At 43.0% G+C, this 17079-nt stretch overlaps 1 protein-coding gene across 5 annotated transcripts in view; it reads right to left on the bottom strand.

Annotated features, from left to right (window-relative positions):
- mast2 (microtubule associated serine/threonine kinase 2) overlaps nucleotides 1-17079 on the bottom strand; it is a 457031-nt gene that overhangs the window by 144519 nt on the left and 295433 nt on the right. For all 5 annotated transcript variants that reach the window (XM_039735193.1, XM_039735194.1, XM_039735196.1 and 2 more), the window contains one exon: nucleotides 15989-16080. In XM_039735193.1, coding sequence (XP_039591127.1) covers nucleotides 15989-16080 — 92 coding nt within the window. The remainder of the gene's footprint in view (nucleotides 1-15988; nucleotides 16081-17079) is intronic.

The raw sequence follows: 17079 nt of genomic DNA, 5'->3' as shown, positions 1-17079 counted from the left end.
CCTCTTGTTATTTCATTTGTACAGTCAGTGTATATTGTGATATCTGACACACTGAAGAAACAGAGGCTCAGTTGACCTTCAAATACCACCAGTCAGACCAGGACATCTGAGCCCAAATCAGGCCTCACTCCAGGCAGCCAAGACACAAACTCAACAGGCAGGCTTCTCTGGCCCAAAACGAAGCACAAATGTTTCGACATGTCCTGAATACACAAAGAAAATACCCTTAAAAGGAGAGGATGTCCATAAACCTTCTGGCTTGAAGGACAACGATAACAAATGTTCCTTAAATTTGAAGAATGAATGAAATGAAGAAAAACGAAAAAACAAAACCAAGTGAAAGACAACCCATAACTAACAAGACCAGTCTGCAATCGAGAAACAAAATCCAAAGTGCTCTGACTCAGCAGGAGACAACGAGAAAGAGGCGACTCCTCTCATGAGGCAGCGCCTTTCATCCAACCATCTGTTTATCCATCTTTCTATTAACCTATTTAATATAGCTCATTTTCTTCATTGGTCTACCATAAAATCTGCTAAAAGGCTACAAGAAGCTTTACCTTCATGTTGGAGCCAACATTTTGTGAGGGACCTGCAGACTCAAGTGGGCACAAACACCCCAAGCTCATGAGCTCTTACACGATACCATTTTGAAAGCATAAACCCAACACAATCCTTTCTGTCTCTTTCTATAAACCAATCACATCTCCAGAACCTTCACTATTTTCACTACAGCCTAGCAGGCCAGGATACCTTTTGAGTCGGACACTTCCATTTCAGAATTTAGAAGCTCTTTCCACAGTTTGAGGCTCGATACCCCAACTTTCGGACGAAGACTCCCCTCCACGCCACCAAAAGTTCGTCTCCTTATTAGTGATTCTCCATCACTCTGTTCTTTATCCGGTACTTCACAGCTGATAGCCCAACCACAAGATCTCACATCCACCAAAGCCACATTACCACACCGGGTGATTTTCCAGCTTTGTGTTATTTTTTCTGCTTTTCAGTGTACGTTCTCAAGGTGTCCTCTGGTGTCCCTAAAATGAAATGTCATTCCATTCTGTTCAAGGCTTCCATTCACAAGTTCAGGTCTGAATTGCCACCACTGAGGCTCCAATATGACACCTGGCTACGTAGGTAATGTCATCCTGTGACATGTGCCCCATCATGTAATGCGGGCACTGACTCAGGCCTAAGAAGTGTTCCCAGTGATGCCTCAAACAATGGCTATGCCCAGTGGGGCAAGCTTCAGGGGGGGATTAAACAATAGTGATTAAGAGTGGCAGGGGCACACTGGCATAATCCACAAAGCAGACCTTGGGACTCGGCTTGTAGTTACTGACAAACCGGGCATCTTGTGCTTCAAAAACTCTGGGCAGCTGGCATCACTTTAGGGACCTCTGGGTATACAAGCTAAAAACATGGCTCTCTACTTTCTTACAACATGAGGGGAGTGTGATTGTCCTCCTTCTTCGGATTGAACATTTTCTAATGGCAGCCCCGGGGGGTCATTATTAATCGGCATCGTGATATTATTCTGCTTCCACCATCTTTGGAGACTGGGGAGGCAACAACTTGATAAAAATTGACTCATTCCAGCACAGAACTACAACTCCCAAAAATCAAAAGGCAAATCCCCAAGTGTGGCAGAAACAAAACCGTGGTTTCAGAAAAATGGGAACAGAGCGAGTGTCTTCTTTAAAATGGGAAGTGCGCATTTTCCTGGGATGAGCTGGGTAGTGTACAGCAAGAGAGGCCCTCCCTGCCAATCATTTCTTGTTACCCCCTCTGGCAGCCCACCCCGCCAATCTCTGAAAGGTCATGGATTAAATTACCAACCAAAACAAACATAATTTTAGTCTCCCATTAAGGCCTCCTGCGCTCGGCCGTCGCCCGCTGTCACTTCTCATTAGGGCCGATCTCTCTGGACGGGGAAGTGGCGGCTGGCCGAATTAACGGCAGGCAGCGTCTCATTCATTCTTCCATCAGACGCAATAAACTTTGCATGGAAACGTTATTAAAAAGAAACTAATGAGTGATCGGACACCCTGCGCATACCAATGTTGGAGACCGCCAAAGCGGGTGCGGCTGGCATCCCATCCCCCACCAACCTGATAGTAGGTCTCTAGATTTGAGCTCTGGGGATGAACACGGGGCTCCTTAGGATGCAATGGCACTGCGGCCCGAGCTTGTTGTGTGGCGCTGACGCCACTAATTACCTGGGAGATGGCTTCGTGTTTAAGTTGTCACCTTGGCTCCGCTGCTAATGAGATATGTGTCACCATGACACAGAGGAGTTTTAGTGCTTCTAAACTAAGGTCGTTGGCTGGTTTGACAATATTTTAGTAAAAATAGACATGTTTGGGGCATGGTGAGCATACAACGCGATGGCTTGACATGTGGATTGTGCAACATGAGTGACGAGAGATTTTGTTCATGGACTCTTTTTATACTGTTTACTGTTGTCCAACATTGGTCACCATTGACTTACATTGTATCAGAATTGTTTGTTAACCCTTAAACTGCCACATACTTGGGGGTTAATGCTCCCCTGGACGACAAATACTTTTTTGCTGAACTTTTTAAGTAAACGTTACAATTCACCAAGAAAAAGTGACATTTTAATGGAACGCGTATATTTTTCATGCAAAGAACATCACAATTACTGCAACACTGATCATTTTATGCACTGCCAATGAACTATAAAAACTATTAAAAAAAACTACTGGAACAATATGTTTTATTACAAGAACAAGAAAATACGAACACATAACTCCAGTTCTTAAATCCTTACACTGGCTCTCGATTAAGTTTAGGGCAGATTTCAAAATCCTCCTTTTAACATATAAAGCCTTAAATGGCCGAGGTCCGGCTTACTTGTCTGAACTTATCATGACTTACAAACCTGAGCGCACATTAAGATCTCAAGATGCTGGTCTGCTTAGGATTCCAAAGGTTAATAAAATAACAGTGGGAGGTCGAGCTTTTAGTAACAGGACCCCTAAACTGTGGACTGGTCTGCCTGCTGCTATAAGAGATACCCCTTCAGTCTCAGTTTTTAAGACTCACGACTTCAGTTTAGGACACCCTGACTAGAGCTGCTGATTAACTGTACAGACTGAATCTCTGTTGTTAGTCATTAGCACTAAAACATCAGTAACAAGATAGTTAGAATTTGATACTAACCCTCACCTATTCTGTTTCTCTTCTCGGTACTCAAATGTGGCACTCGGTGCCACGGCCCACCTGCCAAGTTGTTTTGCCTGCCTAACGTAAAGTCATCTCTGATGGAGGAGCGCAGGAATCATCGGGTTGAGGGGTCCTTTCATGGATTGTTTGTCTCAGCTGTGGAATGGCCAATTGGGGAGGCAGCTTGATGGCCGAGGTCTCCAGGACTCTGAACAAATCCAAACCATATTATGTGATATCATCTACTGTTAAATTCTACTCCATACTTGTAATATTTTTATTTTTATACTGCATTGAGGATGACTGGTGTTCTGTTCTGTGTATTTTATTGTATTGTATTGACCCCGTTCCCTTTGACACCCACTGCACACCCAACCTACCTGGAAAGGGGTCTCTCTTTCAACTGCCTTTCCTGAGGTTTTTTCCATTTTTTCCCTAAAATGGTTTTCTTGTCGTTTTAGAGAGTCAAGGCTGGAGGGCTGTTAAAGCCCATTGCGGCACTCCTTGAGGGATTTTGGGCTATACGAAAATAAATCGTATGTACAAGGTGCAACTGACGCCATTGATAAAATTCAGTAAATCAAAGAACCAAATGTGCTTGAACTGGCTGCACACAAACACACACAGGCCAACGTTGACGCTTGAAGGCCTGTCTAATGCAGGGACAGTGATGCTGTAGGGGGTGGCAGTGGTCATGAGCTGGTTGCTCAACGAAGGTATGGTACGGACTGATCAGCTCCAGCGTGCTGGCAAATTGCATTGGGAACTGACTATAGCCAGTTCTGGGGGTTTAAGGGTTAATCTCCATTCTGTATGAAAACATGATGTTAAGTAACATGTAAAAAAGAAAGACATAACAGCACTTGAAGCTGTGCAGAGGTAAGCAACCAGGTGCATCATGGGACTTAAGGACATCTCTGACTGTGACTGACTGACAGAATTAAACCTGTTTCATTTGGTCATTTGGTTTGGACATGTGCAGAGGAGAGATGCTGGGTATATTGGGAAAAGGATGTTAAGGATAGAGCTGCCGGGAGAGGGGGAGGAGGAGGAAGAAGAAGAAGAAGAAGAAGAAGAAAGAAGAAGGATTCCAGCACAGGAGACTGTGTGAAGACCTCATTCAGGTCTTCAAAATCCTCAAAGGCACAATTGTTTCAATTTAACGTTAAATCACTTATTTGAGGATAGCAGTGGAGATTAAGGGGAAGAGCATTTAGGACTGAAGCCAGGAAGCACTTCTTAACTCAAAGAATTGTGGGAATCTGAAACAAACTACCATGACATGAAGTAGACACCTTGACAACCTTTAAGAAGCATGTGCATGAGATACTAGGACAGCTTGGACATTGGCTAAACAAGTGAGTGACAAATTGACTGAACAGTCTTGGTCTGCTCATTTGCCAAATTTCATATGTTCTTAAGAATGATCATTTTTGGATGGCGTGTTGCTTTAAAGGCAATTTCTAAACAGAGAAAGAAAGAAGGTAAGAGATAAAACATTTTGGTTGAATGATCACCGGAACGTTGTATCTCTTACCTTTTTCCTTTACGGCGTGGGAATAAACTCGTTCCTTAACAAAAAATTACGACATAATTACAACTAAATCCAAAAACAATTACAAACACGGTAAAATACAACACTTTTTGTTCACTGAGGGACGATCTTTTTCACTAAAATATACTGCTACTAACATACTGACCATGAGATATTGCTGTTGCGGCTTGAACATCTTGTTGTGCTTAAAGGGTCCACTCTTAACTGGTTCAGGTCATACAGTCATGGCCAAATTTATCGGCACCCCTGGAATTTTCCCAGAGAATGGACCATTTCTCCCAGAAAACTGTTGCAGTTACAAATGTTTTGGTATACATACTTTTATTTCCTTTATGTGCATTGAAACAACACAAAAAAACAGAGCTGGACAGTTTGACATCCGTGGCAGAGCGACGGGCGCTGAGCAGGCTCCTGTCAATCATGGAGAATCCACTGCATCCACTGAACAGGATCATCTCCAGACAGAGGAGCAGCTTCAGCGACAGACTGCTGTCACCATCCTGTTAAACTGACAGACTGAGGAGACACGACTCTTCATTTCCACCCGAGGGGTTAAAAGTTAACATTATACAAAGTTATTGTCTGTTATACCTGCATTGTTATCACTCTTTAATTTAATATTGTTCTTTATCAGTTTGATTCTGCTGGACTATGTGAGTTTCCCCTTGGGATTAATAAAGTATCTATCTATCTATCTATCTATTATATAGTGCCTTTCCTATCTATCTATCTATTATATAGTGCCTTTCCTATCTATCTATCTATCTATCTAAAGCTTTAAAGAGTGGGGGATGAGGTTGATTATCCTTATTGGGGTTCAGAGTGCACGGTGCCTGTACTGAATTTAGCATAATGCTGGAATAGTACCATTTTAAAATTTAGGTACTTTGGTACTTGTTTCAGCTCTGGTATATAGCGCAACACCAGTTTGAACAGTTTAAGCTAACATCATTGCTCTGGTATGACCTGCACTGGCAATTCCTCAAGGGGGGCACAAGGGATTGATGGTTGGTGGTGATACTGGGTCTTAAAGACACAAAAAAGGCAAAACTGGGTCATAAGAAAAAAAAAAAAAAAGTTTAAGAACCCACTGGTCTAGAACAGGGGAGCCCAACTCCAGTCCTGGAGGGCCGCAGTGGCTGCAGGTTTTCATTCTAACCCATTTCTTAATCAGTGGTCTGATTTTGCTGCTAAATAACTTTTTTTGAATTAATTTTAATTGACTTGGTTTTGAAGAAGTATTTCCCAGAATGTCTTCATGGTTCCCCTGAATTGCTTCATTTCTTTCCTTAAATGGCACCGAAAACAGAAGTGAAACGTGAAGTGAGTGAACCAAGAGAAGGCCAACTCAGTCAGGGCCTCAAACTCCAACCAATTTCACTCCAACCAGTTGCTTAATGAGGTGCTGAGTCTTGTCGTTAATTAAACCCATTCTTTAATTCCTTGGCTTGTTGCTGCTCTCATTGTGCAATAGCAGACATTTCTGAAACTGTGGATTTTCTCTTTTCTAAGAGCAGATCAGCATTCCTGAGACTGTCACCTTTCTTTATTTACAGATATTGTATGATGGACACAGTTTGCTGGTCCTATTTTGGCTCATTTTTTATCTCATGATTGTTTGGCTGCTAATTAAGGAACCACACAACCCTGAATATTCTCAAGGACCAAGGTGTGTCAGCCTTTAATATGTCGGTTGTATCCAGGTAGACCACTCAGGCCAGTGTTAATAAGTCTCAATGTGGAGTACTGAAGACCGCTGGACTGTGCAGGCACCACTCACAATCAGAGACAAAGTGGATTGAGCTGATCTGTGTGTCTTTCCACGTTCGTGTGTGTTAATTTTGGCGAGTTCCACCAACCCCATGATAACACAGTTACTTATTATAGCTTTTCTCAAATCACTCTCTGCTATTTTTATTTCACTTCATGGTTGCTCTAAGAGTCAAATGTTATGCTGGAAAAAAACACCTTCAAGAACTCCTGATGATCAGCCCACACAGTTCAAAGTCATGCATTAATTATACCCTACCATCCAAAAACAAGTCATCGAGTGGGCCTGTCCCATGTGCCACTTTTACTCCTTTCTCCACACTTTCTTGGCTTACCCCTCGTGGCATCTGTTTGGGCCTGCCAATCCCTCTCTTCTTTTTGTCTGATTCAGGCTCATAATGTTAGCAAACGAAGCTGCTCTTAGCCACATGATATAAGCATCCTGAGCTGTCTTATACCCTCACCTAAAAATCTTCTTTCTATAATCTCTAAAATTCCTGCCATACTGCTCAATTATTTACCCAGGTCCACAAATCAGACTCGAACAAGTGCAACGCTAAGGACTGGGTGGGGATCTGTCATTAGACATCATTCTTCCTAATAATTCGCAGTTGTGTCCAACCAATTTTAATAGATTGCCACCAGTCTCCCCACACCATCCATAGTACATCAACAACTCCTGCCACGTTAACTGGAATGCTATGTACAGGAAAAGCCTCAGGACCAGACGGAGTCAGTCCTGGAGTTCTTAAGGCCTGTGCTGCCGAACTTTGTGGTCTCCGCTGTCACCTGTTCAGTCTGTTTGTAAGTCTTCAGAAAGTGCCACTCTTGTAGAGCAGGGGTCGCCAACTCCGGTCCTGGAGGACCACCGTGGCTGTAGGTTTTCATTCTAACCCCTTTCTTAATTGGTAACCAGTTTGTGCTGTTAATTAACTCATTTTCCTTTCATTTTAATTGACTTGCTTAATTGAATTGCTTCATTTCTTTCCTTAAATGGCACTCAAACAGAAATGAAAAGTGAAGTGAGTGAGTCAACAGAAGACCAACTAAGTCAGGGCCTCAAACTTCAATCAATTTCACTCCAACCAGTTGCTTAATTAGGCGCTGATTCTCATTAATTAAACCCGTTCTTTAATTCCATGGCTTGTCGCTGCTCTCATGGTGCAACAGCAGACATTTCTGAAATTTTTGATTCTCTCTTTTCTAAGAGCACTTTTGTGGACCTGAGCATTCCCGAGACCTTCATCTTTCCTTATTCTCAAATACTGTATGATGGATACAGTTTGCTGGTCATGTTTTGGTTCATTTTGTATCTCATTGTTTGGTGGCTGGGTGGCTGCTGCCTCGTAGTAAGGAGACCTGTGGGTTCACTTCCCGGGTCCTCCTCTCTGTGTGGAGTTTGCATGTTCTTCCCATGGCGCCATTTTTACAGCACGGTGACCCCATCAGTGCACTGGGGCATTGGGAGGCACATTCAGACCAGAGGGTAAGCGCCCCCTGCTGACCCCACCAACACCTCTTCCAGCAGCAACCCAAGCTTATCCTAGATGGTCAAGCCAAACAAGCTTAGCTTCTGGTGGATGACCTCTTCTGAAGTGCAGGTGGCATGGCTTCAAACTGAAGGATCCCTCAGTGTGTTTAACAAGATCTTGAAGACTCTCTTGTACTGTGAAAATGTAAACCTTACTGACAACGGCTTTGATTTCATTTCTTTGATATTCCATGGTTATCCCCGAGGGGAAATTGTCTTTTCGCATGACCTTTGGGGGGATCAGCCATTGTACGGCGCTCCGGACCAATTTTCAGATTATGGGCCTTTGATGTGAGGTTCTTAGTAATAAAGACAAGAGTAACTCACTTTGATTTAGAGCTCCTCACTTGTGACGTCCAATGTTGTAATCTAGTCCTGTGAAGCACCTGTTTACAAACAAGAGTCCACAGAGTGATGTCTACTCGATTACGTTGACCTCTTTTGTAAGTCGCTTTGGATAAAACCACCTGCTAAGTCAATAAATGAAAATGTAAATGCAGTGAGTCTCTTTTTTGAGGCAGCTGTCCACATGCGGACAAAGTCATACCTGTGGGGACCTATAATCTGCCTGAGGTGGCTGTCCATATTTAACTAAAGCAGTTCACATGGGGCGCTATAAAGCAGCAATACAGAAGTATTAATTTGTTTAAGGAGGCCATCCACGTGAACGTTCTGTTTTACACATGGGACATTATGAAGCAGGTGTATCTACAGTAGCATTCCCACTCACACCATAGTTAACTACAGCTACGTAGTGCAGGTGAACCAAACTAGCAGAGGAAAGTCCACAACAATATAGAAAGGAAACAAAACTGCCCCCTGTTGTCAAACAAGCAAGGAGAGAGACAAACACATCACCTGACTAGGACAAGGAAGAACACAGCTGTATCACATGACCTGGGCGGCCTATTAGACAACAGGGAAACAGTACAGCAAATTAATGAAAAGAATCACTCATATAAAATACTGAATTGTAACGGCCGACCGCTTGCCCAGTCCGGCCATTACGCTACCAAGACTATGACTTGGAATACCGGAGGTTTCTTGCTCTAATAAAAAGCCGTACTCCTTACAAGATGTCTTATTTTCCCGACACGATGAAATAACCAGAGACAGTAAACGGATATGTCAAATGAATAATTATAAAATGAAAGACAGAAAAACATTCAATAATAAATATGAATATGGGTGCGTAAATGACCACTTATCCCCAAAACACCGGTGACTAATTAATACATACTAGCCGAAGCCCACCATAGCATACGGCGGTGTAAGAATAGGAATGGAAAACGACGAGAAAGGAATTCAGTATAACAAAGACTAAGGAAACCACCGTCGCAGTATAACGAAAATAGCAAGGAGCGAAACCAATGCCAATGGTCGAGAAAGAGAGTACCTTCCTGTAGCAGGCTACGGAAAACATAGACATATATAGATAGACGCCGCATTCACTGTGATACCCAGTCGACACAATGAGTCAGCGCGTCCGCCATATTGCGAGTGGTAAAAGTGCCATTTAAACTAATACAGGTAGACGTGGAAACCGGGTTTTCTGATGAAAAAACAATAACGTTTTAAACGGTATCGCTTACAACAGATTTTGGCGAATCGTTTACATGCAATTATTTATATCCATGTATACACTAAATGCGTGCGTATCCCATGGTCTTATAGTTGGCGGGCGTGGCTCTCTGTCTTGCTTGCCCTTAGTTAGAGTTGGCGGGCAGGGCTCTGTGAGTTGGCGATCGTGGCTCTCTGTCTTGCGTGCGGTGTAAAGTCAACGTGGCTCAGAGGTGCATGTGGACTTTTGCACAGACGAAAGCGATTGAGGCTGTGTTTGGTGAGTTGTTGCGTGCCTCAAGAGCGACACTGGACTCGGGAGGACGGTTACAGTTGGCGTGCGTGGCTCTGTCGTGCGTACCAAATGACGTGGTAGGAGGGTTGGAGTTGGCGGGCGGGGCTCTGTCTTGCTTGCGATCAGTGTATTATATATCTATACTAATAAAAGGCAAAACCCTCACTGACTCACTCACTCATCACTAATTCCTGTGTAGGTAGAAGGCTGAAATTTGGCAGGCTTATTCCTTACAGCTTACTTACAAAAGTTATGCAGGTTTCATTTCGAAATTCTACGTGTAACTGTCATAACTGGAACCTACTTTCGTCCATATATACATACGGTCATAGCCTGCAGCTCGGTCGCCGTGTGAGGCGGAGTTGCGTCCCGCATCATCACGCCCCACGTAATTGAGTGCCTGCCCATATAAGGTAAATATTCACGGGTGAAGGACTGTGCTTATGCAAACGAAGATGAGATGGTCAGGGAGACACGCTGCCGCTACATATTCACGGGTGAAGGACTGTGCTTAGCACATTCATAAGTGCAGCTACTGCGGAAACCCTCTGACGCTGAACAAGCCTTTGTAGACATATCAATAGGAAAGCAAAGTGTAAAGCTTAAGTTTAAATTACGTTCATAGACACGCTGCCGCTAAATATTCACAGGCAAATCCACAACTTAATACCGGGAGTGCCTGTTAAACATTTTAGATTCACGAGTACCGATTGGGTAGTGATCACTTTGATGAATGAAACCTGTTCAAAAAACTCATTTCACAATTGAGAAGGCAGCAAAAGAATATGAAGCGAGTGACGCATACAAGCATATTCATAACAAAGCACACGGTGTAAACCTAAAGTTTAAATTAAGTTCATAGACACGCTGCCGCTGATGTTTGTCATGCCCACGACGAATACGATATTCGCGAGATACAAGTTTAATGAGAAGACGCAGGGTATTAACAAGACTTTTGATCACTTTGTAACAGAGTTAAAATTGATGTAACGGAGTTTAAATTGCTGGTGAAGGACTGTGCTTATGCAAACAAACAGGAAAGCAGGTTGTAAAGCTTAACTTTAAATTAGGTTCATAGACACGCTGGTGTTTGTCATGCCTAAGACGAATACGATATTCGCGAGATACAACTTTTAAGTGCCAGGTTTGAGCTAACATTAAATAAAGCCATGGACATCACGAGATAGCACAAGCACAGCTGAGAAGTTTCAATGCATGTACTCTGAGCGGCTCACGTGAGCTGACTTTGCAGGACAGGAAAAGGTTAAATTAAGTTCATAGAGACGCTACCGCTAAATACTCGCAGGTAAATCCACAACTTTATATTGGAAATGCCTGTTAAAAATCTTAGATTCACGAGTACCGATTTGGGTAGAGAACACTTCGATGAATGAAACCTGTTATCTTTACAACGGTTGACAAACACGGAATGTAACTTGAACACAACACATCCTCCAAATACGAACTTGATTGAAAGAAATAATGATAATCAAATCCTTGATTACAGCAACACTTATAACACTCACAAAACAATTACACTGACCATCATGTTACGTTATTTTTTAAATGTTTCCTTTTCATTTTCATAACTCCTTTAACACACTACTTCTCCGCTGTGAAGCGCGGGTATTTTGCGAGCATATAGATAATAACACAAATATTTACAATAAACCTTCCTTCGCCCCCACACAATTAACAAAAGCACACCACACAAAAACAGACACAGATCTGAAAAACAAGGCAGTTGAAAATGTGGTAAAAAAATGTGTCCCAAAATAAAGTCAGGCGGAATAGAAACTGGTTGTGGTGTTATTGTGCTTCCTCCGACAACAAAACAACCTCACCGTAAACGTCCTGGCAATGGTTGGAATGACTTCAACCCCGGGGTTTCTCGGCTCTGGCTGTCGTGATGAATGATCGGCAGATGAAAAAGCAGGCAGTGGAATAAAGCAATGAAAAGCAGCGAGGAGTTTGTAGATGGATGGATAAATTGTCTTCTTTTCGTTTTCTTTTTTAAATGTAAAATGTCCCGCATGTAACTGGTGTGTAAACAGGTGATTTCCATCTTGGGGCTGCGGTTTCCTCTTTCCATCTTCCTTCCCCTCTGCACTTACGGGGACAACATTCACTGACGCACACATAACGGACAGTAAACGGGACGATGTAAAACGAAACACACTCAGAACATACTACTACTAAGTAGCCCCGCTACAAAATATTTTTAAACTTTTAAATGTAAAAAATGACCCTGGTGCTTGTAGTAATCTTTTCAAGTTGTAGACATTTTCAATGCCAATTAAAACCCAAAATGTGCAGTTGGGAAAATGTAACCCATAAACTGATTTTTCTCTCCCACTTCAGTACAGACTCTAAGAGTATTTTTATCAGGTATAAAAAATTCCCAGCTCTGTGTATTTCAGAAGGTTTAGGGAAAAGCCAAGCAAAATGACACCTTTTATTGGCTAACTAAAGATAGTATGCAGTTTAAGCAACTCAGGCCCCTTCATTACATCTTGCCTGAAGAAGGGGCCTGAGTTGCCTTGAAAGCTTGCATACTGTAATCTTTTTAGTTAGCCAATAAAAGGTGTCATTTTGCTTGGCTCTTCTCTACATTCATAATGGCTAACACGGTACAACAACCTAGTACTACAGAAGGTTTAGGTAAATCAAAACCTAATGTCCTCAAATTGACAACTGGCATGGACGAGTGAGTGCCTATCATGGCAGCATCAGATGCAAGTCCCTGGATGGGACGCCAGTCCATCATGGCAGTGAGGTTGTTTAGGTTCAAAATATATTAACACAATAAAGGTTTGGGGACAAAGGATATGCAAGTAGATGGAGAAACAAATATCCATCCATTGATTCATTTCCTAAACCTGCTGTATTCTGAGCGGGGCTGCGGAGAAGCTGGAGTCTAATCTCAGAAAGCATAGGGTGCAAGGCAGGAACAACCCAATTATTCTGATTTTCCTCCTAGCTACAGATCTCTAACATTACAGAAATATAAATAACAATTCCCAAAGAGCAATTTGACAGTGCAGAAGTGAAAGCTAAAGGCCTGAATTCATTAACTACTGAAAAACAGGCAATTGTGCAAATTCAGCATTTGTCTATATAAACATTGACAGTTTCCGCACAGAAGCGTCCAACACCTTCATTCTGTTAAATCGCCCTTAAAGCTTGCAAAACGGCATAATTGAAACTTGGGGAGTTAAACCTTCAAGTGAAAATCAGAAACCTTGAAGTGAAAGGACAGCTTATATACTAACACAGTTATTCACAAAAAAAAGAATAAAGTGTCTCCTCGAGCTAATCCCACTTTCCTCTAACATCCTAAAGAAGCTGACTGGAGACTATAAATTGGTCAACTGTTCCTCACTGTGCCATGCCAGGATAGGCTCAGCGTCCTGCGACTCTGAACACAGAAAGTGTGGTATATAAAGATGGATAAAGCCCTCTACATCTTATACACTATATGGCCAAGTATGTTGACCCCCCATTCAAATCACTGAGTTCAGGTGTTTCCAGCACACCCATTGTTAAAAGGTGCATAAAATCAAACTCAAAGCCGTGTAATGTTGAGCTCATCAGAGCTTCACCACATTACACAGCAGTTTTGGTGAAGAATCTTCTTCTTTTGGCTACTCCCGTTAGGGGTCGCCACAGCGGATCATCTTCTTCCATAACTTTCTGTCCTCTCCATCTTGCTCAGTCACACCCATCACCTGCATGTCCTCTCTCACCACATCCATAAACCTTCTCTTAGGCCATCCTCTTCTCCTCTTTCCTGGTAGCTCTATCCTTAGCATCCTTCTCCCAGTATACCCTTCATCTCTCCTCTGCACATGTCCAAACCAACACAATCTCACTTCTCTGACTTTGTCTCCCAACTGTCCAACTTGAGCTGACCCTCTAATGTCCACATTTCTAATCCTGTCCATCCTCATCATACCCAATGCAAATCTTAGCATCTTTAACTCTGCCACAGTCTCCAGCCCATATAACATAGCTGTTCTCACTGCCGTCCTGCAGACCTTCCCTTTCACTCTTGCTGATACCCGTCTGTCACAAATCACTCCTGACGCTCTTCTCCACCCATTCCACCCTGCCTGCACTCTCTTCTTCACTTCTCTCCCACAATCCTCGTTACTCTGTACTGTTGATCCCAAGTATTTAAACTCATCAACCTTCACCAACTCTACTCCCTCATCATCACCAATCCTTTGACCTCCCTCTCATTCACACACATGTATTCAGTCTTGATGGTCCTACTGACCTTCATTCCTCTCCCCTCATATCTCCACCTTTCCAGGGTCTCTTCAAACTGCTCCCTACTATCGCTATAGATCACAATGTCATCAGCAAACATCACAGTCCACGAGGACACCTGTCTAATCTCGTCTGTCAACCTGTCCATCACCATTGCAAATAAGAAAGGCCTCCGAGCCGATCCCTGATGTAATGCCATCTCCGTCACTCCTACTGCAGACCTCACCACGGTCACACTTCCCTCGTACATATCCTGCACAACTCTTGTGTACTTCTCTGCCACTCCCGACTTCCTCATACAATACCACAGCTCCTCTTAGTCAACCTGTCATTTGCTTTCTCCAGGTCCACAAAGACGCAATGCAACTCCTTCTGGCCTTCTCTAAACTTCTCCATCAACATCCTCAGAGCAAACATCTCATCTGTGGTGCTCTTTCTTGGCATTGAACCATCCTGCTGCTCACTAATCATCACCTCACTTCTTAACTGAGCTTCCACTACTCTTTCCCATAACTTCATGCTGTGTTTTTGTGAAGAATAAAGTTATTCTTTTAGAAAGATTCTACAAGGCCTTTTATGCATCGAGCTGGGGTTTCTGATGGGATTTCCTCTATAGTGAGCTTTTTTTGGAAGCACTGTTGTAACTTGTGTGCATTGGGACTCCTAGTCATGACAAGTTTTGAATGGGATGTCCAACAAGCCCATATAGGTGTGATGGCCAGGTGTCCATTGGGTTTTGGCCATACAATATTGATATACGGTACTTACAAAAAGTATCAACTCCTTGAACGTTTCCACATTTTCTTGCTATACAACATTGAGTCACAGTGGATTTAACTTGGCATTTTTGACATTGATCAACAGAAAAAGACTCTTTAATGTGAAAGTGAAAAAAGCAGTATAAACTAATTACAAGTACAGAACACAACATACTTGTTATAAAGTGTACGTATTCACCCCCTTCAAGTTTGTATTTAGTAGATGGTAGCCATGACAGCTTTCAGTCTGTGTGCTCAAGTTTCTCTCCCTCTATCAGCTCTGCAATTTCTTCCCATTCTTCTTTGCTAAACTAAACAGGATCGGTGAGGTGTCATGTTGATTGTGACAGTAAACAGCCTTTGCCAAGTCCAGCCACAAATCCTCTTTGGACTCAAATCAGGCCTCTGACTTTTGTCTCTCCAGGACATAAACATTATGTGGTGGGCGGAAGAGATGAGGCCTTCGGGGCCAACATGTTTGTGACTGGAAGCTGAAGGCACGAAGGACAGAGGCTGTTAAGAATAATGCTCCTTGTGGTGCTGGCGCCCGTGTCCTTACCTCTATAATTGCCGTGAGGATGTTTCCAACTTGCTTGCAGGCAACAATCTATAAACTTACCATTCCCTTGTTACTATTGCTAAATCTATGAACGTGTTCTGAGCCAAAAGCCATTGACTTTAAGCAAATTGAACTGGCAGGATCCGTTATATATCAATGGGTCATGCACATGGTACCATCTAACCACTGCCATCAGCCAATGGCACCACCTAACCCCTGACATAAATTTCTACCCATACTTCCCTGCTCCTCTGACATGTGCTTTCAATCAGTCAATGTAATTAATTCACCTGTATAGTCAATCAACCCAGAGCTGCCCATAATCCATCCAAGCCACCTCAGTAGTAAACTGAATTACCTGACCACTGCCCAGAACACAAGAACTGCTTCCTAGTCAGTGTCACAACCAGTCCAAAAACGAAGGGAGACCAAACCAGTTCAAATAAAGCAGCACATAAAAGAGCATAAAATGGAATGAACGAGGGGCAGCCATGCCTACCTGTATGTCCATGAAGTGGAGAGTGTGGCCTGGGCAGAGTAGGTGAGGTACTTGATGTCACGATGAGGCTTTTCCTGTTGCTCGTCCGACAGCTGCAAGAAGAGACAAAAGGAAATGAATCACACAGTGTAAAGAGATCAGCCTCAGCAGGGCCATTTGATGACAGTCACTTAGAAGAGAGAAGAACTGTGCCCATTCCTGTTAGTGTATTAGAACAATCGAGACGAGAACAGGCCATACAGCCCAACAATGCCTGCCAGCCCTATCCACTTATTTCTTCCAAAAAAACAGTTTTGAAAGTCTTACGGTCTGTCACACTACTTTATTCGGTCGCTTATTCCAAGTGTCTGTGGTTCTTTGTGTAAAGAAAATCTTTGCACAAAATTTATCTTCAAGTTTCCAACTGTGTCCCGTGTTCTCGATGAATTCATTTTAAAATAACAGTCTTGATCCACAAGACTAACTCCCTTTATAATTTTAAACACTTCACTCAGGTCACCTCTTAATTTTGTTTTACTTGAACTGTAACGGCTCAGCTCTTTTAATCTTTCCTCATAACTCATCCCCTGTAGCCTCTGAATCAGCCCAGTTGCTCTTCTCTGGACCTTCTCTTGTGCTGTTATGTCCTTTTTGTACCCTGGAGACCCAAATTGCACACAGGACTCCAGATGAGGCCTCACCAGTGAGTTATAAAGCTTGAGCAGAACATCCTGTGACTTGTACTCCACACATCAAGGCGCTATATAACCTGACATTCAGTTAGCCTTCCTAATGGCTTCTGAACACTGCCTGGTGTTGATAGTGTCGAGTTCACTACGACTCCTGAATCCTTCACATGAGGTGGACCTTTGATCTTCTGACTTCCCAGCTGTCTTTGCGTAGCCAGCATCAGCGGTCACAGTATGCAGCAACAAACGGCTAAAACAGTGGCACCAGTGTAACACATTCTGCAAGCAGCATACTACTAGCAAAGAGAGTCAAACTGATTACCGCCCTCTACCCCAGGATGTTGACTAATGTCGACGTCTGCCTCAACCCTCTAAGTCGACGCCTGCCCTGAAAGAGTTACATTTCCTACTGATTTCAAATTT

Source organism: Polypterus senegalus, chromosome 14 (assembly GCF_016835505.1).
Source record: "Polypterus senegalus isolate Bchr_013 chromosome 14, ASM1683550v1, whole genome shotgun sequence".
In the NCBI taxonomy this organism is placed as follows: Eukaryota; Metazoa; Chordata; class Cladistia; order Polypteriformes; family Polypteridae; genus Polypterus; species Polypterus senegalus.
Note: the sequence above shows the minus strand (reverse complement) of the source record. Positions and strands in the feature narration are given on the sequence as shown.